Source organism: Mangifera indica, chromosome 16, assembly GCF_011075055.1.
Source record: "Mangifera indica cultivar Alphonso chromosome 16, CATAS_Mindica_2.1, whole genome shotgun sequence".
NCBI lineage: Eukaryota > Viridiplantae > Streptophyta > Magnoliopsida > Sapindales > Anacardiaceae > Mangifera > Mangifera indica.
In genome coordinates, this window is record NC_058152.1 from 2,655,272 (window position 1) to 2,680,867 (window position 25,596).

A 25,596-nucleotide genomic window follows, 5' to 3' on the forward strand; every position below is an offset into this window, starting at 1 on the left:
TTTGATTTGGTGGATCAAATTTGTATAATTGAAGCTGCTTAGTGAAAGTCTAGGGTTAGGGTTTGAGTTTGGAAATTGTTGAAGATGTGGCACGAGGCCAGGAGATCGGAGAGGAAGGTGCACGACATGATGGACGCGGCTCGAAAGCGAGCACAGAGACGTGCCGTCTTTTTGGCGAAGCGGCGCGGCGATCCTCAGCAATCCATTCAGGTTATCGGGTCGCGTTGTCGCATCTATCGTGACGATGGCCTCTACCAGGCCACTCAAGACCAGCAAGGCCTGTAAGACCCTTTTTTCTAGAGTTTTATTTATCACTTTATTATTATTATTATTATTTACCTAATTATGGTAATTAGTCCGTTCAAGTTTTACTAAAGCTGTATTATTATCTAAATGTTGGTTTTATTTTGTTTCAATTTTCTCCGTTCTGCTTGCATCGTTGTTGTTGAAAATAGTTTTTGATAAAGTTCCTTACTTCTGTTGTAGGATACCTTGGAATGGAAAACAGGATGTTATGATTGACAGGTATCAAACTCTGTCCCTTATGACATATCTTTCACTGGATAAATTGGGTACATAGAGAGTTGGTGAATTGAGATTTTAGTTCCATTGTCTATATAGATTTGATGGGCGGGCTCTTCTAGATTTCATACGGGAACCTGTGAAACGTTTACGTGCGCAAGAAAAGTCAGAAGAAGAAGAAGAAGTAGAAGAGTTTGTTAATTTTGAGCGATATCGGGATTTAATTAAGCATCGACGTAGAGGATGTCGGTACTTTTTTATTTTTGATAAATGTATTAAATTCATGTACATTTATTAAGTATGCTGTTGTGGTAACCTTCCGTTAGTGAGAACACAAGAGATGACAAGGGTTTTTCTGTTTTTCGGTTTTACTGTTTTCAATTTTGAACCTTTATTCAGTATTATTCTGTGTCAATTTGAGATTTTTTATAAGAGCATATTTTGTAAATTTGCAGTTACAGATGAGGAGGGTTTGCAGCATGTAAACCAAGAAATGGAAACAAAGGCTGCTGCATTGTTTGCTTTGGACAGGTTTTTATTTTTATTTTTTTGCACTTTTTAATTTTTCTGACTGATTGGATATAATTATTATGACCAGGCTGCTTTTTTATATGTTAGTAAGTTTAGAACTATAATTTCAATTGAAATTTAATATATGAAATATACTTTATTAGAGATTTAGTTTTTTTCGGAGCATTGTATTTAAAAATAAATTGCTTGACCAAATGCTTTGTGTCAATCAGATGAAAAACTTAGCTTCTACCAGTTTTGTGATTTTGTAATACTGTATGAGTTGCCTTTGGCATGGAATTGTGTGAGGATGGTAGATTATCATCTATTTCTTCATTTGAATGTGTGTAAAAGTTGAAAATGACTCCACATCGTGGATGTTTATCACGGGTTATAGCTCAAAGAAACTGACCTTCCAAGAAAACTCTTTGCTGTTATTTTTTTCTCCTTGGAATTCTTACAATTAAGAGGAAAAGAAAAGTTTTTGCTGGTCAAATTCTAGGAAATGGCTATCCGAAAACTTGTTGTGGAAGCTCAATCTAATTACACATAATGATGATTAAGTTCAAGAGATGTGGTTTCCCCCATAGTATTGTGGTTTTACTGCTTTCAAGATAATGTTTGTTCAATCCTTTTCAAGTTGCTTTAGAGTAAGATTGGTAGGTTGCATTTGACGGTTGGAGAGAAATCAAGATAGACATAGAGGTCAGGAATGAAATCAAGTGGGGAACAAGGTTTGAATTAATCATCAAAATGGTTATGGGATTTGATCAATTACAATTGAATCATATATATGCTCTTTTGACAGAAAAGACTCTTATTTTGAAAGTTTTATAATTTATATCCAAGTTATATTGACCAGAGCCTTAATGGTGAAACTTACTTTCTTTGTTCACCTTAAGTGATAAATTTAATATTTTTAATCAAATCTCTATGTTCAATTATAAAAGTTATTTGTCATAGATATAGTACACAAAAAATAAAAAAAGTTTTTTAGCTACTGTATAAGATAAAACATTGCTTGAAACTATGAAAAGAAATCCTAGAAGGAATGGTCATTCCTGTTTTTTGAAACTAGATGGAGAAGGGGAAATGCCTATTTCATTCCATGGTCGATTTGTTTGAATAAAAAACTACCTTAGTGTTCTAGTTTGGAAAATAATTTCATTTTCTTTCTTATTGGATTTTAATGTCAATGAGATCCTTGTCAAAATGTGCTCTGAATTTGTTTTTACTAGACATGGGCTGAATTTGGCATAGCCAGCTGTGCCCATGCGTCTTCTTGTGCCAAGGCTCGCCAAAAAGCGGGCTTTGGTGGTCATGTCAGCATGTAGCATGGCAAGGTCCAAGGCATGGCTCTGGGTCCTTAGGCCCAGCCTTCGTGGGCCAGCTTGTCATATTTTATATATTTAATGCTGGTCATGTCAGCATGTAGCATGGCAAGTTCTGAGGCATGGCTTTGGGCCCCTAGGCCATACCTCCATGGGCCAGCTTGTCATATTATATATATAATTTTTTATTTTTTTGTTGGTTGTGTTGGGCCAACCCTCAAGTTGGACACTAAGGCCCTTGACGCAACCTGCAAATGTGTGGGTCGTGCCTTTTTCTAATGCGGTGCATCCCTTAGTTTTTACCATCATTTTTAGTGTTAGCTTATATTAGCTACTTTTAACTTATATATGACCATTATAAATATATTTTCATGTTGTCTTTATATGCATGTATGGTAGACCTCCACCGTCACAGCCTCCTGTGAGTAAGGGTTCATATTCGCAAGTTGGTTTCTCGTATGATGGAAATGGAAACGAGGATACCAATTTTTCAGATGATGAAGACGATGAAGATGAGGAGGAGGATGAGGAGTACTTCAACAGTGATGATAGCAATGATGAAGGAATGGATAAGATAGCTAAAGAATTTGGAGTAAAAAGGTATGGTTGGCTTGTGTATATGGATAAAAAGGCTAAAGAGGAAGAAAAAAGACAAAAGGAAGCAATCAAAGGTGATCCTGCAATTGTAAGTTCATGACAACTGTGAATCGGATTCACTTTTTAATTGGGTTGTGCTACATAGGGCTTCTTTTTTGTGTAATCGGATCTAAAATTCTGAACTTGTAGAGGAAGTTGAGTCGCAAGGAAAGAAGAAAAGCTTCTCAAATAGAAAGGGAAAGGGAACGAGAAGCTGCACGGATTACTGGAACACGTGTGCTCCATCATGATCCATACCGGTAGAAGTCTAAAAAATTTCTATTCCAAAATTTAAGAAATCAGATATCTTATAACAAATTGGTTGAGTATGATAATAGTTTTATCTTAATGTTGCTACCATATTTTAAATGCAGGGAGCCTAGAAGAAGTCCAACTTATGAAGCTTATCCTCGATTTCGAAGGTATGCTTGTCATAGGTGTTTTTACAAGTTGTTCTGTTTTTTACTTTTCACCTGAATGGAGTTGTGTTGATATTAATTCAGTTGTGCTTCTTCTATGCAGATCAAGATCACGATCTCGCTCCCCATCATACTCGAGGCGCCATGCTCGTGGGGGGCATTCTGATGATTTGCATCGAGGCAAATTGAGGACCCCTAGAATAGAGTATATTACTGAATTTGGGGGCACTGGCGATGGGGATGCACCAAAGCTTGAAGGATTTTCTCCACCACCATCTCCAACCCGGGCGGATGTTTTGAACCGGTCGGGGCACTGGACCTTTAATTCTTGCAAAGATAGATTGGACAGTCTTTACTCTGCTGCAGCTTATCCCCATATTGTTGCCTGAGACAAACTTTTCTGGTTTAGAGTAGATCAGGCTTAGATTTTATCAGCATAACTGGCAAGAGGGAGGGAAGGAAGCTTCCTTTTGAAGCTTGTTTTTCCCTGAAATGGAATTTTTAAATTTCTTCCAAGTTAGAATTGTCAATTCAGTATCTCTAATGCTTCTACTTTCCTGCAGGCCAGCATCTGGTCATATCCTTGAGGCATTGCATGTTGATCCAGCATCTGGTGTATCCCTTGATAAGGAAAAGGTCACAAAAGTTCCAAAACCAGTAGTAAGGTACTCATTGGACCATCAGGCTAAGGCCTCCAGTCTTTTTTCCACTTCCTTCAGTTTTGATGTAATGCTTGACACGATAGTAACTTTTTTTATCCCTTATTTATGTATAATATGTTTATTCATCTTTAATGAATTGATTGTCTATCATTGAAATGTTTTCTTCCTCACAGCTCATCTTCAGCTTTGTCAAAGTTAACCAAGTCAAGTGCTTCTGGTGGTTCTTCAAAACAACCATTGGGTGAGAAGAAAGAAACACCTCAGGAGCGGCTAAAAAGGATTATGAGCAATCAGTTGAACAAACAAAGTATGACCTAAAGATTTTTATTTTTAGGGGCACAATAGCTCTAACACATGTTTGTATTTGATATTAAGCGTGGAGTGTAAGTGATGCTTTTTGTTTCTGTAGTTAAGAAGGATACGGCTGCTGAAATGGCTAAGAAACGGGAGCAAGAGCGGCATAGGCAGGAAAAACTTGCTGAAACAAGCCGATTAAGTACCAGGCGACGAAGTCGTAGCCGCAGCAGAAGTTATAGTCGTTCTCCTCCAAGGTACTCCATAATGCCTTGTGCAGGTCAAGCAACTTCTGACATGTGAATGTACTGTTTTATCTATATATTCTTCTGTGGTCAATGTATTTACAGAAATTTTATGACTGCTATGAAGAGCAGAATTATCTCCTGATAGCTAACAAGCATGGACTAAAGTTGGTTAAACTAATAGTGTCAACAGTGATTTAAAATACTTCCAAGATGGATTAAAGTTGGTTAAATTTATACCTATAATTATTAATCTCTAGTTTTTGTAATAAGTTTGGATAGAGATGTAAATGGTTTGGCATGGCCTGGCCAGCCCATTATAGTCAAGCCTAGCTGGCCCTTGGGATGTTTGAACTAAAATTGACTGGGCCCTCCATGATATGGGCTGTATTTCTTTCTGCTTTTACCCTTTCTCTTTTTTGAGCTGTGAAGATTACATGAGAACCTTCAACGTGTTTGTTATATAAAACTGGTGAATCACATTGTTTTATTTATTTGTTTGTATAGCTATCTTTACTGCCTGTCCATGGGCCTGCTGCCTAGGCCTGGAGAACCACATTCTGTTCCAGTTCCTGGCTTTGGGCTCTGCTAAGTCCAGTCTGGTCCAGTTTATAGTTCTGAAATAAGTTGAATGCCGAAAAGTTGTAAATGAATAGGAGCAAAACATTTATGCGATGACTGCATCCCATGTTATATATCAGTTATCACACAGCTAGCTATGGTTTGCCTAAAGAATATGAGCTCATTCCATCCATGTTTGGGTCAATTTTGTACCTATGTTTTTGTGTTCTTTAAGACTGTTGATGAGGTGATTCTAGTTTATATAGTGATCTGGAGTCCATGTGTAAGTATGCCATTCTCTATATTACTTTTTTCAGTCATTCCTTTTGTAGTTAAGTAAAGAAGGTCGCATTAACAGCTAAAGAAGTACATTTCTATTGGTTCATTATGTGTTCTTCTCCCAGAAGATACAGGTATAGCAGAAGTCCAAGTAGGAGCAGAGGCTCTCGAAGATATTATTCTCGATCACGCTCACCCACTTCTCCTCAGACTCGTTCACGTACTCGCTCTCGATCACCCAGGTGACCAGGTTGTTCTAAAGATACTTGATTGGAGTTATATGTGTTGTTATGTATCTGATTCATATGTCAAACCTTACAGGGTAAAAAGCCATTCAAGGCACTGAGAGAGGAGTATTGCATGATGTTTGTGGTGTGCCTGGTTTCTTTTTTCGGAAGTAGCTGTATCCATGTACTTAAAAACATAGACACTTTATGTTGTAGAGGTAGAAAGTAGGGAAAAGTGTGAATCAACAATGTTCATGGGTAAACGGTTTGATTGCTTTACGTAGTTGAATCTAATATAATGAAATTGACCATTGGGATATATATTTTTTAATTATTGTGGCGTATTAGTATAAGATTTTCGTCATGATGTTGCGCTTGTCTTTACTGCAATAATTGGCCTCCTACAATATTAAAGGGATTTTGTGGAGGTGCAATGCAAAGTTGTGTGTATTTTTTTTTTTTTTTAACAAGGATCTTATTCGAGTTGTATTATTTTTTTAGGGTTAAATTAATTATCTTAAATAAGTAAAATTTTATATCTAATTATTGGTCTAATAATCATTGTAACGGGTAATTCATTGGCATTCGAATCTAAGACATTCAAACTAGCCTTTCAGACCAAAGTTGTGGTTTTGGGGAACAAGAATTAGTAGAAAGTTAGAATTGTGATTGGGGAAACATGATGTCCAAGTTTAGCGTTGGGGGACATGATTTTTGTCTGGAGTTGGAGAGCTGCGGGGGACAGTGAAGAATCCCCGGTGTAGTCTGCCTCTGCCACTCCTATAAGCTTCTCTCGTATATGTTTGATTCTGATATGACAAGTAGATTGGACAGGATTTCAATTTACCCTAGTCAGATTATCTTAACAGGAATCAGGGGAAAATGACCAAATTAAACCTGCTAATGGCATTATGTTGTTTTTTTCAATGGATAGGAAGGGGATTTCATATACACGAAAAGATAAGTTTAAATCTATTTTAAAATGCCATTAGATTTAAAGTTTTATTTATTTGGTTTGGTTCTGAAATAGCATTCCAATTCAGATAGATTTCTTCTGGTTTCTTACCCTTTAAGAGTTCACTAAGTGACAAAAATGGCTTCGGAGAGAAGAATCCAAGTTGCTTTAGAAAACATCTTTGTATATTTATGAAAGACCTTTCTATTTCTATTTGATGTATCAAGAAAAAAGAAAAGCAATGAAAACCAGCTATGCATCTAATTGTAAAACCTAGTTACTTTATTCCTTCCATTACATCCTTATCACACCGCACGCACGCTTCTCATATAAAATATTTCATACTCATTCATCTCTCCCTACCTTTACCCTAATATCTACATTCATATCTGCCATTTCTTTTGCACAGAATATCTGCCTTTTGGATTTGAGAGAGACAGAAAGAGAAAACACCAACCCATCAACTCACACCTTGAGGGGTCAGCAAAGAAGGACTCCCCTACCCCATCCATCCCTATTCATCAACTTCCTTTATTTATTTTATACTTTAATATTAACCCAAAAGCTTGCTTCACAATTTGTGTACTTGGATGAAAGAATCATCCATTGCTTGATGTCTATATATTCCCATCCATCACTTTCTATCTTAGAAACTTCAATTTTCTAATATCTCAACCTTTATAGGATGACCCGTGCCAATCAATTACATATCGAACTCCCTCTTTGCCTGCTGAGCTGATTTCTTATACAAAGACACTGCATTCTTTAATTGATAGAAGAGGCCGGGATTAAATTCAAGTCTAATTTATTCGAGTTAAAAAATAAGTTATATTCGAACGAATAGGAAAAAAATTCAATTCAAATAAACTCCAGTTTAAACTCATACATGAGAGTTTTATATTTTTAAGTTAGTGTTTGTAATTCTCTCTCTTTTTTTATTTTTGTAAAGTTTAAAAGAAAATATTTAATTCATTACAAAGAAATTAATTTTGAAAATGTGATAAAGTTTTTTTTTAATAAGGAAACTTTAGTTTCGTAGAATCATTTTTTTGAGAGTTGAAATAACTCTATCAATTAGATAAATTTTAGATTCAGTAATTGATTTTATAACTATTATATCAATCGTAATTTTTGAATCTATAATCATATTTTTATATTTTAATTTGCCACTCAAACTAGTATTGGAAAACTGCAGTAAAATAGAAACTTGTAAATTGGGGAATTGCCAATTGATTATGACAATATTCTACTCAACAAACTTAGATTAGTACAACCGACCAAATGATTAAGACTAAAAGTCTTATAAAACGTTTAATAAATTTTATTTTAGTGTAAAAAGGGCACCCTCACATGGTAGCTAGCTAGGCCAATCAAGAGTCCTTCAATTTTCCTCAAGAATCGCGAGGTCAATATGAGAAATTAGCCGTTTGAACATGTTACATTTGTTGCCGTTTCCACCCAAGATTTGCTTTAATAAAAAGTATCACCTGAGTTTTGAAAAACTAATTTTTCCTTCATCATTCACTAGTGAGTTATATTAAGTAAAAGGGTAAGACAGTTCATTATTCACCTGAGTTTTCAAAGTGAAGTATATTTAGGGGTAAAATTTTTTTTTTATAAATATGAGGGATGTTAATAAAATTTGTTAAAGGTTTTAGAAACTTCAAAAAAGTTTAAAAGTGTTTTGAAATTTTTAAATTTTAATATACCCTTTGATAATTTCAAAAATGATAATTATACCCTTAGAAGTAAATACTAAATAAAACATAATTTTTTTAATGTTGGTTCATTTCTAATATTTTGCGGGGGTTTAAGTCATAAAGTGGTAAGGATACTTCGATAATTTAGCATTTATATAAGGTGTTCATAATAATTTCTTAATTTCAATAAGAGGGTAATATAGTAATTTTAGTAATTGAAAATTTCCATAATAATGTTTTTAATGTTACTGTGGCAGGGAGTAAGCTAGTGATTTTGTTTTTAGTTAATAGGAACAAATAGGAAGGTAAAAGGAAGGTGATCTTATTGCTTCATTTCTCCAAACTCTCATTCTCTTCGTCTCTTCCCTTTCTTTCCCACCAACCGACAAAACGTCCTCCGTTAGTTCGTTATTGTTAAAATTATACCCAGTCATTTTAATCAGAGTGATAATCTAACTAGTTATTTCACTGATTTGTATTTTGATCAATTCAATTAAATAACTAACCGATTCAATCTATTATCAAATTATTATATATTTTTTGAATAGTATCAACATTTATCAAATTTTTTAAACATAAAATATAATTTTAAATATGTTAATTAAACGATTGACACTCAATTACATAATAACAAAATTTATTATTAATTCAATTAAAATCTTAAAATTATATATATTTTTTTAGTATTAATAAAACAAAAATTGTGTAATACTATGTAAACTTGTTCTTGTTAATTTTAAATAGTTTTTTTCGGTTTAATGGATTTACCAAGTTTAACCGAATTTTAAACAAATCAATATTTATATAAATATTAAACTGAATTATAAACTAGTTCATGATTTAACTGATTGAATCAGTTGATTCGATCCGATTTTAAAAACACTGATTATACTAATGTTTTTATATAAAAAAAATGATTATATAACATAAGGTTTTGAAGAATTATTACTCCAAACTCCCATTTTATGGTTATGATTGATCATAAAAATCATGTCTCAAAATGCTTGGATGATAAGAATTAGCATGGTACTTAGGATGCTAATTCAATGCCCCTTCCTTTTGAAACATGCACAAAATTATGACCAAGAAAATGACAATGTGACATGGGATTATGATTGTGTCAAGTTTATTCATCATTTGCTTGCTTTGGGTCCCATCATCACTAAAAAAAGTTTGGCATAATTAGACCTATCAATTGATCCAATCACTTTTTCCTCCCAAACTTTGATTAATTACATTTTTCACCTCTAAGTTTGCAAAGTCTTTTGTTTATCCATCATTCACTTGGGTTAATGAAAATTATTTTCTTTGTTGGGAAAATTGAAAAAATTTCCTTAAAAAAATAAAAGTAATAAAACAATATACTATAATTATAACTAAGATTTAAAATTAGTTAAGAGTATTTTTTTGTAATTATAATAAAAAAGAAAAAATTGTTAAAACCAAATTAGTAATTTATAATAAAACAAAGAACAATGTAATACGTACATATTTTTAGATATATAATTTGATACACATATCATATTTAACATCATTTAATTGCATAATATTATGTATCAAAAAGTGTATTTATATAGAATGATTGGGACTAAATGATGGATAGGTAAATGAGTTTTTCAGGTTTAAAGGGTAAAACACTGTTAATTCATCAAAGTTATGGTGGAAAATAGTTATTTGGCCTTTCCAATTTAATTTCTATTTTTAAGCACAAATTGTCACTCTCTAATACATGCCTTCCTTCCATATTCATAATAATACCCAACCTGTCCTTACCAAACAAAACTTCCTCTTCTGCTCAATCTATTTCCTCAATCTTCTCTTTTCACAAAAATATCCCACGCTAAAAAATGGTTGATGTCGACCGGAGAATCACCGGTCTCAACCCGGCTCACATAGCTGGCTTACGCCGTTTATCAGCCCGTGCAGCTGCCCCTTCCCCTTCTAATTCTCTTCCTGCACGCAACAGTCTTCTTTCCTTCTCTTCTTTGGCTGATAAAGTTATCACCCATTTAAAAAACTCCGGAATCCCTGTTCAGCCCGGTCTATCTGACGCCGAGTTTGCACGAGCCGAAGCCGAGTTTGGCTTCGTTTTTCCTCCTGACCTCCGCGCCGTACTCTCCTCTGGCTTGCCTCTGGGTCCTGGATTCCCTGACTGGCGCGCTGCCGGATCGGCGCGGTTCCACCTCCGCGCGTTGCTTGATCTTCCGATCGCTGCTATTTGTTTCCAAATTGCTCGTAATGCACTTTGGTCTAAATCTTGGGGTGCACGGCCCGCTGACCCGGAGAAGGCTTTGCGGGTCGCGAGAAATGCGCTCAAAAGAGCTCCACTGTTGATACCCATTTTCAACCATCGCTACATTCCTTGTAACCCTTCTTTAGCTGGTAACCCGATATTTTTCGTCGATGAGAATCGGATTTTTTGTTGCGGTTTCGATCTATCTGATTTTTTCGAACGTGAGTCGTTGTTTCGGAGTTCCGAGACCGACGCACAGATTCTTCAAAAGCAGAGAACGGTTAGTGAAAAGACAGCTGGATCATCTTCAAATTTTTCACGGAGAAGCTTGGATACGGGTCCCGGGTCTCGGACTCCCAGATGGGTCGAGTTCTGGAGTGATGCAGCTATTGATCGACGCCGTAGAAACTCCTCGTCGTCGTCTTCTTGTTCGTCGCCGGAGAGATTTTTTGAAATGCCCAGATCCGAAATACCAAAGTGGGTTGAGGATTACATTAACCAGATCGGGTCGGTCCTAAGGGAAGGCGGGTGGAGCGAGTCCGATATTGTGGATATAGTAAACGTTTCAGCTTCAGGTTTTTTCGAAGGAGAAATGGTTCTATTAGACAATCAATCGGTTTTGGATGCTTTGCTTTTGAAAGCGGATCGGTTTTCAGATTCGCTCCGAAAATCCGGTTGGACCTCCGAGGAGGTTTCAGATGCTTTCGGGTTTGATTTTCGACCGGAAAAGGAAAGAAAACAAACAAAGAAGCTGTCGCCTGAACTGGTAGAAAGAATTGGGAAACTGGCTGAGTCAGTTTGCCGGTCATAGTACGGAATGAAGAGATTATTTTTCTATTTTTGTTTTATAATTTTAAGGTGTCGGGGTTTGTTATAATTTTTTTTCTTTTTGGAGTAAAAAATAGAAATTGGAAATATCGGGGGAAACGCTATGTTGTTGTACTATGAAACAAAGGGGGCTAAAATTACATAATTATTCATATATATATAAATATAAATATAAATAATTTTATTAAATAAAAAAATGTTACGTGTATGAATGCGTAGCTCTTTATTTTTTGGTTATTAAGGGGCGATTAAATTTAATTAAGAAAGCTTTTCTTTAATTGTTGAGTACAAAGAGGTGAATTGAGTATAGGGTAGATTCGAATCGAATTAAATTTATCTAAATTCAGATTTAGCTTAATTTGAAAGGTACCACGCTTTTCTTAAAGATATTGATGTTGACTTGTTTTAGAGGAATCGAATTTGAGTTTAAATCAAATTAAATTCTAAGTTCGATTCAATATTATAACAATATTATTTTACTATATATTAGATAAAACGATATCGTTTTAATTGGATTAGATTAGATTTTTATAAATTTGTAAGTTTGTTTAATTGAATATCTGTTAAGTTTGTATTTGAATTTGAAAATATTAAAATTTTAAATTTAAGCATAATTTCAAATTTATTTTCAAATTTAAATAAATTTGATTCAAACCTGCCCTTCACTCAGTCCGTTGGGTGTGCCAGATCACCTTACTGATCATTATTACGTTACAAGCATTCTAAACGTTGTCGTTTTGGATTACATGATTATATTAAAACCAATATTCCAGCTTGGTTGTTTTCCGGGAAAATGTTATGAATTTGAGAACACTTAAATCGCACGTACAGGCGTGGCGGTGGTGGCAGGTGAAATGGGTAAATGTGTGGGAAAATCTCTTCTTTTAAGGGAAAAAAAAAAAAACACAAAGCATTTTAAGATTGGGATATTTTGAATTTTCTTGGAATTTGAAAAAGAAAAATAAAGGTTTTGCAGAGGACAGAAATTTTCTCAGCGTTTAGCTTTTAAGGGATATAACAACGAGGTGAATATTATTATTATTATTGTAGGGCGTAGTTTTTGGCAAATACCAAATTACGAAGTGTCAAAAGTTGCAACGTGAGAACACCCCCTCTATATGCACACCCACACCCAATTGACCATGTCCTAATTTAACCTAACACTTTTCTCGAAAATAGGTTTTTTTGAAGTGACTAATATTATGCAATATTTTTTAAATCCAATAGGATATTTTATCGGTTTTTATTCAATCATTCCATCAATTAATTAATTAATTAATTTAATATATTATTAAATTATTATATATTGTTAAATAATATAGAATATTATTTCTTAAATGATATTTTTAAGCATAAAACATAGTTTTAAATATGTATTATGTAAATCCAGTTTTATTAATTTTAAATAGTTTTTTCGATTCAATATATTTACAGAGTTTGGTTGAATTTCAAACAAATCAATATTTATATATAAATCAAACTAGATTATTAACTGGTTCATAATTTAATCGGTCAAACTGATAGATTCGATCCATTTTTAAAAATACTAATATTATGTGCACAAATAATAAACTTAAATTTATACACAATTGATGATAAGTCACCATGTGATTGAGTGGTGTTTTATTTTTAATTCAAATAACTTAATTATATAACGATATGTTATCGTTTATACATATTGTTTGTACACATACTTTTATTGAATGAAAGTTTCGATATAGTTTAAGTTGTTGTTTGGAAAATAGGCTTGGTTAATAAAGGGTTGTGACTTCAGGGTAGAGAGTTAAGGTTTAAGTTGTTTAGTGACATACTAAGATAATACTCTTGATTAACTTGATTCAATAGTTATACGACTGATCACTAGATTTGAGATTTTATCTATTCGGTTTAATTGGTTCAACCCCAAAGGAGTAAAGGTGATGTGAGTTGTTGACATTCCTCTTGCTAGATTTAAGAGTATTATGATTGGGTTAAAAGTTTATTTTAAATAGGTTGTTGAAATATATTTTTCCAACTTAGATTTTTGTAAACAGATTTGCAAATCAGGAGCGTGTCTATTATCAAGATGCATTCTAACACCTTCGTATCTTTCATATCTGTATTGATATGTGTGAGTCAATTGGGTTAGGTAGTGGATATGTCTATCCTCTTCTCTTTAATAGGGGACAATTTGTATCAATGTCGTCATTTCAACATCTTGCCCAATCTCCAATCCTAAGCTCACATTAGTGTTTACATTCAGGTGCATGTTCTTCATTAAGTATTGGCCCTCGTTATGTATTAGACAACCCAGTGTTGATACAATTGGTACCGCAAACGAAGAATAACATTCCCAAGTTGCATGTCAATGAAGAATGCAAGATCATCGTCATTCTCAATCATTATAGGATACTTTTTGACAACTTGTTTATACTTCACGGACAAGCACCGATTATATTGCTTGTTGTTGACTTGTGGTTGCTCATATAACAGCTTTTAAAAGTCTTCATAATTCATATATATATATATATATATATATATATATATATATATATATATATATATATATATATATATGCCCCCTTGCCCTGATCATCCTTTGTAGTAAAAAAGAACATGATTTGCTTAAGATTAAAAGAGATTAAACGTTTGAAATATTTGAAATTTGGTTGGGTGTTAATGATTATCTATGGGTGTCTAGTTAATGTTTTTTTTTTTTTAGAAGAAAACATTTATGCAATTAGGGAAGACAATTGGAGGAGATGGGATCAAATACTCCACCGTTGTCTTTGTCTTTGTCCTCATTATAGGGATAAAAATGATTCTTTATCTCCTCTTTACAGAAAAAAAATCTCTTTTAGATATCTTCTAAATATAATATAAATATATTAAATAATAAAATTAATTTATTCTTTTAAATGTTACAAATAATATATGTTAATTATTCTAATATATATAATAAAAATATAAATAATTTAAAATTATTAAATATATTAATATTTTAAATAAAAATATTAATATAAAAAACGGAAATGAGAAAAACCAGGTGGAAGAGAAGACAAATTATCTTTGATTTAGATTATGAAAAGATATTTTTCGTCAATATCTTCTATTCCTTTTTTATTTTTATCTGAGAGGATCCAAAACTTTAATTTCGAATTAAAATTTACCATCATCTACCTTTCATGGATGAGACTTGAAGCATCATCCGTGATTGACATGTATATTTTTTACACTCTTAGGGCCTATGGTTAAGGTTAGGGACGTAAAATTTGTAACAATTTGAGGGGCCAGATTTTCGGATGGATCATGGATGTCCACATGTGATGTGAGTACGGTTGAAGTAGGAGAACACATGTACTTATATTTATTAACCATCACCTCACCATCTGAACCGACCGTTGCACATTCACGTGTCACCGTCACCGCCCAATCCATCTTCTTCACGTGTCACTGTCACTTCAAATTTTACTAAATCAAATTATTATTGTACAATCCCAGTATGGGCTCGGCTCCTTTCACTCTGCATTTTCCAAGTCAATCAAACGATATTAACGTCCAAAGCTATGCTTGGAAAGAGAGGAGGGAGAGAGTGTTGCCCTCTTGAGTTAATCGGAAGTAGTCATCAGTATTATATATATATATATATATATATATATATATATATATATATATATATATATATATATATATATATATATATATATATATATATATATATATATATATATATATATATATATATATATATATATATATATATAAATAAAATATATATTATATTATATTATATAATATATATTATTGATATAAATTAATATATTTTTAATAAAATAATGATATAATAAGAATGTATATAAAAAATTTTAAAATTTTAAAAATGTTTATGATATTTTTTAAAATAATAATATATGAATCACATTTTTCTATTATTTTATTTTTTAAAAATTATATTATAAAAAAAATATAATATTAAATATATGATACAAAAAATTAAAATTTTAACATTTCGGTTACCTTATCGGAAGAGACAATTAAATAATACTTGTAGTTTTCAATGAAATGGCAGTTGACATTAATGTGCTTGTTTACGTGAAAGTCTTCTTCATTATGGGTCCTGCGGTTAATTTTTCAATGGTGTCATGTGCTATTTTTGCTTTGAAATAAGATTTGGTTTAGACTGATTTAGAATAATCAAAGGTATGAATGAAAAGAGGCTAATGATAATGGAAATTGCTGTCAGACTTCTGATAGCTTACTTATAATAAACAAGAAAAATTGCCAGTGCAGGATCTGCCTTTTTTTTCCTTGGATTTTTCTGGTAATATAGAGGACAACTTACATGTGCATGACAAGAGCGCTGTCAGTAAATTATTGCTGAACCTAACAATATGATATGGCTTAGGGATTGAGGTCAATTTCTCTCTTCTCTGGTTTACAAAAGACAAGCATGAAGCAACAGGACAGACCTCAAGATCTTGTTATCAGTGGAACATTATCAACAAGGCAGCTCCAATGGACTCAGTGATTTCGGCAGATAAAACCCAAATTTAGGGACCGATCTTATAACTATTATAATAGATAAATTAAAATTTTGATTTTATAATATCATTAGAGAAGATTTGAGCGCACACTCTCATATACGTGGAACCTTCTTCATTGTCATCAAAGTACCTGTTCGAGGCAATCAAACAGTATTTGATGTAGGGTATTCTCTTTTTTCATACACTTAGTTACCAGGGCATAGAAACAAATATAAATAAGAATTGTAAATATCTTTTCCCTTTTCTTGAGTTGAAAAAAGAATGGAAATTACACATTGAATGTTATGTTCCAGCTCTGACAGAAGCAAAGGAGGAGTATCAAGTATGACATTTATTGTGTTATCTTCTTCTCTACTCTGCTGCTGTATTGCAAAAGCTGCAGCTGATTTGCACACTGATTCACTGCTCCAAATAAATGCTGTACAATTCCTGTTAACTCCAAAAATTTATCAACTTCACCATTGTTTACACTGCCTGAAGCATTTCACCCTCTTCCCTCTTTTCGATCTTTGGAGGAGATCTCAATACCTTAACGCGAAAGGCAGCCTGCATACATTACTACGAAGCTCAGATAAAGAACAACAGTTTAAAAATATAAGACTGAATTACTAACACTATCTATCAGGAACCTCAACAAGAAGATGTCTGAATTAATTTGGTAAGCAGTTAAATTGAATTTAAGGATCATTTCCCAGTTCCCACCTTTTTATCGGAACCAAACTCAATAACATCTGATGCATAGAATCGAGTAGGAAAGTTAGGAGATACACGGTGCCTCCTCCCCTCATTACTGCACATATAAAGAGTAAAATCTAAGAGAAGAGCTCCATGAATTTAAGCAGATATTTAGACACAGTCACTTTCAACTTACTCTGTTATATAAGTGCCATGTTCACTCTTCAAATCGACCAGGAAGAAAGCACCATCTTTATAGCTGATCCGTGCATGCATTTTAGACACCTGATATGGACATATCAAATGGACAGAAGTCCTTGTACTTAATATTATACACAATAAACTCAGGAATTATGTAAATTCCACAAAAATTATAGCAAACAGGTGAATAGAAAAAGCTCCTAATCACCTGGGGGGAAGGCATCACTACTGACATTCCTGGAAAATCCTGAGGAGTTTCACACCTGCAGTCTCAATACCATATTAAAAGTACAGTATGATCTCAATCTAATTGAATAACCCAAATATTTCCATCTACATTTATAATATAAGTCAATAACTCAAATGCATACCCAATTATGCAAGGTTGGTCCTCATTCCTACTCAAACAAATAGGTTGTGAAACAACTGTCTCACTTCCTGATGGCAATAGAAACCACCTACAAAGTGAATAAGATAGGAAGAATATTATGATTTATATTACTTTTACACCGTTAGAAAAGTATGAGAGGCAATATACACAACTATGAGGTATATCATACGCACTCTCCATTAACAGCACGCTCAAGTGCATCATTGTCATGAAACCATCTCTGCAACTGATCACTGGCCTAACATATGTACTGACAAGCTATTAGCTTCTAAAAGATAAAGAGTTTTGCAACTCCCATTGGAAATTCAAAAGTGTCTACAAAATTGTCAATACAAAAGAATCTTAACAAAGCAACGTACCTTGTCTGAGAGCCTGCAACATATTGACCTTCCTTCAAGCTTTGAGCTGTGAAGAAATATGATAGATATTGTTACATCTGCTCAAAAAAAAGGATAAGAGGAACAAAAATTGTAAAATATATACATTCTTAACAATATTTCATCCTTTGGCCTATACTTTTTAACTTTTACTAAAAAGACTTATCAGCTTAATTCAATATTTTTTCCTCATGATCTATAGAAACCCCATATTTATGAAAATTCTTTCCCAAACATAAACACTTTAGTATCTTTGCTTTTCGCTGGACCAGAATTTTAAGTCCTGTTAAATGCATCAGCTGTACAAAAAGAAAAAGTGCTAGAGCACTTCATCATGCACACACCAAAGCATGGAAGAAATAAAACCTGTATAAATAAATTATAAAATCTCTACTTCAATTTATTTTCATTTATGAAAGGGTAGTACAAAAATCAAGCCAAAGGATCATAAGTGGGAGAGCAACAGAGTTTGCCAGATCTAACCTGTTTCCACCTAAGACCCAGCTAAGCATTAAGGGCATTGCTTTTTCAATGAAAAATCTTCCACCAACTCGTCCTGGATGTGGTATCCGAAACTTTGTCAAAAACTGCAAAGCAAGCCACAATTTTAACATCCCAATTTCAAAAGCATTTAAGGGGGAAAAGAATTTTGATAGAACAGAAGAATTCATTTAATGTGCAGGAAAAATTAGTAAAGAGCTCACTACTCATGAATTTCGTTTCAAGATGTTTCAAAACTTAATAACTATATATTTTTTTCTAAGTCAATGCTTAAATGAATTATTGACTTGTCTAAAATGCAAATGTTTAGATTGTTTATAGAGTAAATGTTTTGAAAAATTCCTTATTGATAATTCCCAGTTTCAATCACCCTGGTCTCCAATGAGTAAGCTCACTGCTATGGCATGGACATAGGGATTGGTAGTAGATTAATAAAGCTATTTGGAGAACTTTGGACTGTGTTCCAATGAAAAAATTTTTGTTATCCTATTTAATAATATCTATGTATTTTGAAGTTGAACTGGAATTAATTCATGTTATGCTAGTTATAATACGAAGTTGAAATGGAATTATTGTAGTCATGTTACACATTTTACTTTGTTAAACAATGAAGAGATTTCATTTCGTGAATTGATTTACTAGTAATCATATTTTTTGACCAACTGATATTTGATGTAAAGATTTGATGATGAGTTACATTCCCATTTGGGATGTCTGCCACAAGTTGAAATTTGGGTTTTTCATTGATAGTGCTAGAGTTACTATCTATTGAAATATAAACTTCAACCATATATTATCGATGAAGAAAGAGCAAATAACCTACAGAAAGTGGTCCAAGTCCAACACCTAAATAGGCCTTGTAAGTTGAAGCCATCATTGCAGCCATTCTTGCCATTCCATGGATAACAGCAACTCGCAGTCTCCTGGCACTCTCATAGCTGCATGCATAAATCAAAAGTCAATTTTAAAATATTCAGAATAATTACAGTGCATAAGTGAAATGGCAGCATATGATGCCAAGGGGCAAGATTGATTGGCCATCATTCACAGAATTCCATCGAATATATTTCTGGTAAAAAAATACTAAGTTATTGATGACTAAGATCCTATTAAAGAACAAATTGTAAGTATAAGTTGATTCGTTGCTCCAGATACCAGAATTAAACATGGAAAACTAATCTATATACCTGATATTTCTAGAGAGAGACAGAATAAAAATAAGTCCAATTTTTCCCTGGTTTTGCTAACTCATTCTACTCCTTCTTCTTCTCCCTTCTGTCCCCCTTCATTTTTAGGTTATCTGAGAATCACTTATTTCGTTACCTATTCAAAGCAGAAACAACATCAATAGGAGTTCCTGATTCAATGCTTTGTTTCCATGCTTTATCAAGCTCCACTGCAAGCTGATAACTGTCCTGTAACACATAACAAATACGTAAAGTTAGGTTTAGTTCATATACAAAGTGGTTTCTGTCCATGAACACTGTTTATGTTCAGAGTTTTTCATCTCAAAAGGCTTCAAATTAAGATAAAATATCAAGTCAGAATGTATTAAGCTTCAGAACAAAGCAAATTCAACATATTCATTATTCTAAGAAATTAATGAGATTTCATAGCCCTCTAAAAAATCCAATACACAAGCCTATTTTAGTGTTAGCTGCGACATTTCTCACACTTATTTTAGGAATTGCTTGACATTTTTTTATATTTAATATTATATATATATATATATATATATTAATTATTCCCACACTTTTTTCCTATCTCTGCTCGTTCAGACCAAACTATTGCATTTTGATGTATTAACTTTTCCCTTTTCTGCATGATGTGACTATACAAATTAACACTTTCCCTCATTGGCAAGCCTTTTTCCAGCTCCAAGTGCCTTACCCTTCAAATCTGATTGTTTTTTCAAGCTTGGTATCTCATTTGCCAACTCTACCACCAATGAATAAAAGCAAGATAGCCATATTTTATGGTAAAATAATCTTGAGGAAACTCCATTATATCAATCTTAAAAATCAGCATTCATAACATTAAAATTAGTTGGAAAGATAATAACATATGTGACTATAGATGATTTCCCGTTCTAATTCAAAAGTAGGAGGAGGATGCTTGTTTCATCAACAGCTGATTCTGCAAATTAGGTGCCCTTTGAAAAAAGAATGACCAGATTTGTGTGTAATTAACATCTATTACAAACTCACAATTAAGAAGTTATTATGACCCCATTCCTTCACACAACAATATTCAATATGAAAACTATTAGTTCTTAAAAATGATTTCTTATTCTAGTTAAAAAAAAAAAAAATGCTCATTATGCCCCTGGAACAGACTACATATATATGAAAAATATAGGAAATAGTAAACAAACATAATGCTTTGGGAAACAATTTTAGCATGGTAAGAAACATAGATAACATTATGATTTCTGTCAATAGTCTTTGAAGGGAAGAATCAAACTAAAAAAGGTATACCTCAATGGCCATGCATCCCCCTTGCCCCATATTTGGCTGCATGGCATGGACAGAGTCCCCAAGCAAAGTAACACGACCCTTTCCCCAAGTGAATATAGGTGCCCTGTCATAAATGTCACGTCGAAGAACTGCTTCTTCATCTGTAGCAGCTATCAGATCTATCACGTTATCACACCACCCCTCAAATATTGTCAGCAGCCTTTCCTTTTTACCTGTCAAATTGTAAAACAGAGGTTGTATTCATACAAAGAAGAATCACAGCATTCAACATTTAAATCCTTGTCTCTGATTTTTGATTATCTGAAAAAGAAGATTTTCCTGATGCCATCTGTTCAGTTATGGCTGAATCCTTCTTCAAACAATGCATCTTCAGAAAATAAGAAAGTGGTTCAGTTAAAAGGAGCATAATAGGTATACTATAACACATTTATCAATCACCACGAAGTTAGTTGAAAACCAGACATATAACAACTCTCATTAAAGAAAGCATAAATGTCTGGAAGCCCCTCTTTGTCAAGACCATCTGCTGTAGAAAATCCTTATGTAATACATCCTGGTGAATTATTTTAGAATATTTCACTTTTATCTCATTTATTTTCAGGACTAATCAGTTAGTCCCATATCATTAGTAGATGCAATCATATTTCAACAGCAATATTAAGTATCAATTTTGTTTTCCTTCCCAAAAGATTATAAATTAATTATATGATATAAGTGCATTATACAGAGCGTCACAAAATTATTTCCACAAAATTTATCAGTAGAATTTCAAACAACAAGAATTCTTAGAATCTGTACAGATTTGGAAGAGAATCTACCTCCAGGGCCATCAACACCACCAGGTGGTTCCTTGTGAAATGCATACCACTGCATTTTGCCACCCCCGACATCGGAAGAAACAAAGTATTGTTTATGTCCCAAAAATACTCGATATCTTCAGAATAGAAGGTCACATTAGTAGACACAAAATGCAGCTAAATACATATTTGAAAATAAATAACCATTTACAGAATTAAAAGAAAGAATAATTCACATTCCAATAAATAGCCTAAGGAATACAACGGAGTAAGAAAAGGTAAACATTAAGTACTTAAACAAAGTTGAACATACCCCACAGTCTCAATATCAACAGGCACAAAATCTGCAATACCAGTATAACAGGTGTAGCCTGAATAGGTGGCCTCCTTAGGCCCAAATAAGTTTATCCTCACCTGTACACAAGAAAACAATTTACTAAGATTTCTGAGATGAAGAAAATCACAACTCATCCCAATTTGACAACAAAAACATTTATCAGCAACAGAAAAAAAGATGTGTGTCTGCATATATTTGGGTACAATAATACCTTTGACCATATACCATCAGCTCCAACTAAAAGATCACCTTCACATCGCTGTCCATTTTCAAGCACCACAGTAACCTACGCTCATAAACAACACACATTCAAAAGAATGAAACATCATGATCAAGGAATGGCCAACAGACTATACAAAACCAGATTATCAAATGCTATCCCAGTAAAGTACTCTATGAGAAATAGATGAGCTTCAACCAATCAGCAGCTACATTACCTTATCTCCATCATCTTCAAAGTCAACAACATTACTGTCATTCAAAATAATATCATCCCCAACTGCACAAGCAAGGATTTGTTGCAAAGTCATTCGGCTGATTACTCTAGTGACTGGAAGCCCCCTTTCCACTGCAGGAGTGAAAGTATCAAACTTGATGTACCTGATGACCGTGAAGCATTAAGGTGACTGGATGCTAATAATTAATATTTTCTGACAGAAGCAGTCAATATAACATATTATATACACTGGATAAGTTGTTAATAATACAAGTCACTTCAGCACCTGAATTGGCAATGAATGATATTTTCCTGACTTGATCTATATCCAAGAATGAGATTATTGAAGCATACTGACATACATAAGATATTAATTGCCATTAACAATGCATTAGGTGTATTTGATTAGTTAATCAAGTTCCAACTTTATTACTTGTAGAATATACTTCATTACTCTGTGTGACAATAATTGATCTTGTTTGGAAGTATAATCACTAACATTAATCAAGTGAATAACATGGCCAATTCTTGCATCTAAGTAGACTTAATTGTCCTAGTTTCAGGTCTTTTGTTGTTTATTCTAGTTTTACTTTGCTAGGTCTTCTATAGTAATTGTTTTATCATAGCCAAGAATGGTAAAACAATCCGATCTATTGTCAAGATATTGTTTGTTTGCCATCACAATTTGATTTTAGGCTTTATAATCTAAAATGTGTTTTGAAAGCTTTAGAAGCTCACAGGCTATTTAAATAATTTTTTCTTCACATTCCCAAGCGATATGAAATGTCAAAATTCTCCCCCTTTGATAAGGCATCCTCACTAAGATCACAGATAATCATGGGCACACTTTAGTTGGGACTTTGTCTCTGATACTATTAGTAACATTTCAGAGTAACAACCACAAATTGTCGATGGGGACTTTGCCTCTGATACTATTAGTCACATCCCAGAATATCAACCACACACATCAGGTTAGGACTTTGCCTATTATACCATCAATAACAACCCAGAATAACGACACAATTTAATATCAATATATTATTTGCTTTGAACGCAAAGTCCATTATACTTTTGGTTTGGGTTTGTGAAACTCAAAACAGATCCTGCCAACTAGAAGCTTATGAATTATTTAACCAATTTTCTCTCAACGTTCCCAAGCGATATGAGATGTCACAATCATGTCATTGCCACCAAATTGAGGTGTCCAAAAGTACTCAATACCTCATGTTATCTTTATTCACCTTAATTATCGTAAATTAATATTTGATTCAAAAACATAGAATAACATAACCTCAATAATTATATTGCTCTTAGATTCCCACAAAGTTTACTTGGTACAACCCAATAAGGTCTATAAATAACATCTTTATTTTTTTTATAAGCTAACAGAAGATTTCACCATGGACAATTCTGAAATGAGTGAAGAATAGCAAAACAGCGAAAGAACATAAAAAATATTGAAATTATTAGATAAAATAAATTATACACCGCAAATCTAATAGATGATGATTCAAAATTGCTGTAGGAATGGGTCTATGGACTGTTTTCATTAGAACAACACAAAACGATCACAGCATGTCAGAGCACCTAAGCTTCAGCATGATGCATGCCATTTTCATTCAAATCAGCTTTTGATTTTGTTGTTCCAGTTTCAATTTGTTTATCTTTATCTATAGTAATCTTGTAGCCTCCAATCTAATATATCAAAATGACCTTTTTTCAGTGAATTTTTTGGTTTCAGGGTTTCAAAAGAAACATCTTGAATAAGTTATTTGTCCAAATAAACCTCAAATAATTAATCATACAAATTATCACTCAACAACTAAAAACTCAACTATGAGAAGAATGTTGAATCCTACAATACTGCTAAGCTGTTGTTCTGTTCATACGTTTCATTGACAAACTTCAACAATAAAGTGAAGAACATGACGAAAACCATCTAAATGGCTTTAAATTGATCAATCAAAGACAAGTCCATCAAATTCAGTAGAGATATATCTCGTTAGAAATTAGAAATTGGATAGTCAAACACTTACTCAAAGAATCTTCCAAAGCAACCAAAAATATAAAATTAAAAGGCAACCAAGTTAAGAAGCAAAAACAGCGTACCAGTTACCAGAAACTCCATCAACCAATCCATTAATTCTATCACCAGTAACACACCCAGCTCTCATAAGCTTCTCAGCAACATCCAAATCAATAGCCTCCAACGCAGCCAATGCATTGCTTTGTATCTGAATCGGACCCCTGTACTGACCTTCTCCTCTTATAGCACTCACATCTTTCTCAAACACAACTACTTCAAATCCCTTCCTCTTAGCAGCCAAAGCAAAAACCAGTCCTCCAATTCCACCACCGGCGACTAAAATCTTCAACTTCTTCGTCTGCAACCCAGCAGCTTCACTATCCTTCGTTGGAGACTCTGCTACTGTAGCTCTCACTTGGGCAAGTTTGTTTCTTTTCCTACCCTGGTTGACTCTCAAGTGGTAATCATAGTTAATATAACGTGAGAATTCTGCTGAAGAATCTTTGTATAGGGGAATTGGCAAGTGGGTTCTTGAGAAAAATATTGTGGAAGGATTTAGGGAGTTGTAAAAAATAGTTGAAGCCATTCTTGTTTCTGAAACACGGTTTCTCAATCTTTCTGTGAAACAGAAAAAGAGAACTGAATTTTTTATTTTCTTAAATTTTGCAACCTTGGCCAAACATAAGCAGATATATGTGGTGTTGCAAAAAATACAAGGCAATCCAGGAAATTAAAGCAACAAAATTTCTACACCAATCATGTTGATTGTGGAGCCGTGTGGCAGTAGCATGAATTCCCACTTCATATCCGATGGAAAAAAACAGAAATATCTTTTTGACAGATGTTGATGTGTCTGTGGACAGTAGTTCTCCTCTTTCGCCAATTTCAAGCCCAGATGAAATGAAAATGAAGGCGGCAATTTGATCAAAATATGGAATACTTCGTGGTACTTCATGGTTGAGTTACTGCAGTCATTCAGATTTCAACGAGTAGAAAAATACATTAACTGCTACTTCATGTAGAAACTACGAGGTTGTCTTTTACATAATTTTATTCTATAACAGGGATTTTTTTATATATATTATTATATTATTAAATAATTTTAAATTAAATATAAAATAATATCAAATTACCTAATAATATATATAAATATATGTATAGTTATATGCTCAAATTGGCTACATATTACTCCCTAAGAAATTATCATCTCAATTTTATGGTTTCAATATTTGAGGGCAATAAATAATATGCAAGATTATATTCCTAACCTAAGCTATGAATAATAATCACCTTTTCTTTTTGACTGATGGGATTTGTGCTTTATTTTGAGGATAAGATTAGAATTTAAAGAGCAATCGCATCCACTAAGGCTAAGCAGATGATAGTGCGGTTTATTAATTGGTAATTAAATACGCGATTAGTCCATTTTTAATCTTTAGTATCCACCCATAGT

The 25,596-nt window shown here is 33.2% G+C and overlaps 3 protein-coding genes across 6 annotated transcripts; 2 read left to right on the plus strand and 1 right to left on the minus strand.

The window, feature by feature from the left end:
- LOC123199313 (CLK4-associating serine/arginine rich protein) lies at positions 1 to 6,005 on the plus strand. 4 transcript variants are annotated; one of them, XM_044614249.1, is made up of 13 exons: positions 1 to 281; positions 487 to 525; positions 622 to 767; positions 978 to 1,053; positions 2,763 to 3,048; positions 3,150 to 3,259; positions 3,374 to 3,421; positions 3,522 to 3,722; positions 3,982 to 4,083; positions 4,254 to 4,387; positions 4,490 to 4,631; positions 5,588 to 5,709; positions 5,781 to 6,005. In XM_044614249.1, exons 1-12 carry the CDS (start codon positions 85 to 87, stop codon positions 5,703 to 5,705), a joined length of 1,599 nt encoding a protein of 532 aa, XP_044470184.1. In that variant the 5' UTR covers positions 1 to 84; the 3' UTR covers positions 5,706 to 5,709; positions 5,781 to 6,005. The 4 variants fall into 4 exon arrangements, with proteins under 4 accessions (XP_044470184.1, XP_044470183.1, XP_044470181.1 ...); XM_044614248.1 differs by having other exon boundaries at positions 2 to 281; positions 5,585 to 5,709; XM_044614246.1 differs by having other exon boundaries at positions 2 to 281; positions 5,585 to 5,701.
- A 4,063-nt stretch (positions 6,006 to 10,068) lies between these two features.
- On the plus strand, positions 10,069 to 11,610 carry LOC123199037. The gene has a single exon (XM_044613831.1). It carries the CDS (start codon positions 10,189 to 10,191, stop codon positions 11,383 to 11,385), a length of 1,197 nt encoding a protein of 398 aa, XP_044469766.1. The 5' UTR covers positions 10,069 to 10,188; the 3' UTR covers positions 11,386 to 11,610.
- A 4,527-nt stretch (positions 11,611 to 16,137) lies between these two features.
- LOC123199364 (zeaxanthin epoxidase, chloroplastic) lies at positions 16,138 to 25,027 on the minus strand. Its single transcript, XM_044614335.1, has 16 exons — positions 24,227 to 25,027; positions 22,119 to 22,281; positions 21,893 to 21,967; positions 21,658 to 21,758; positions 21,366 to 21,481; positions 20,548 to 20,759; positions 19,394 to 19,485; positions 18,894 to 19,008; positions 18,053 to 18,156; positions 17,552 to 17,597; positions 17,366 to 17,430; positions 17,173 to 17,259; positions 17,010 to 17,064; positions 16,797 to 16,885; positions 16,628 to 16,715; positions 16,138 to 16,471 (listed from the first exon to the last, which is right to left on the minus strand). The coding sequence occupies exons 1-16, from the start codon at positions 24,727 to 24,729 to the stop codon at positions 16,391 to 16,393; spliced, it is 1,992 nt and encodes a 663-aa protein (XP_044470270.1). The 5' UTR covers positions 24,730 to 25,027; the 3' UTR covers positions 16,138 to 16,390.
- Between the last annotated feature and the right edge of the window lie 569 nt (positions 25,028 to 25,596).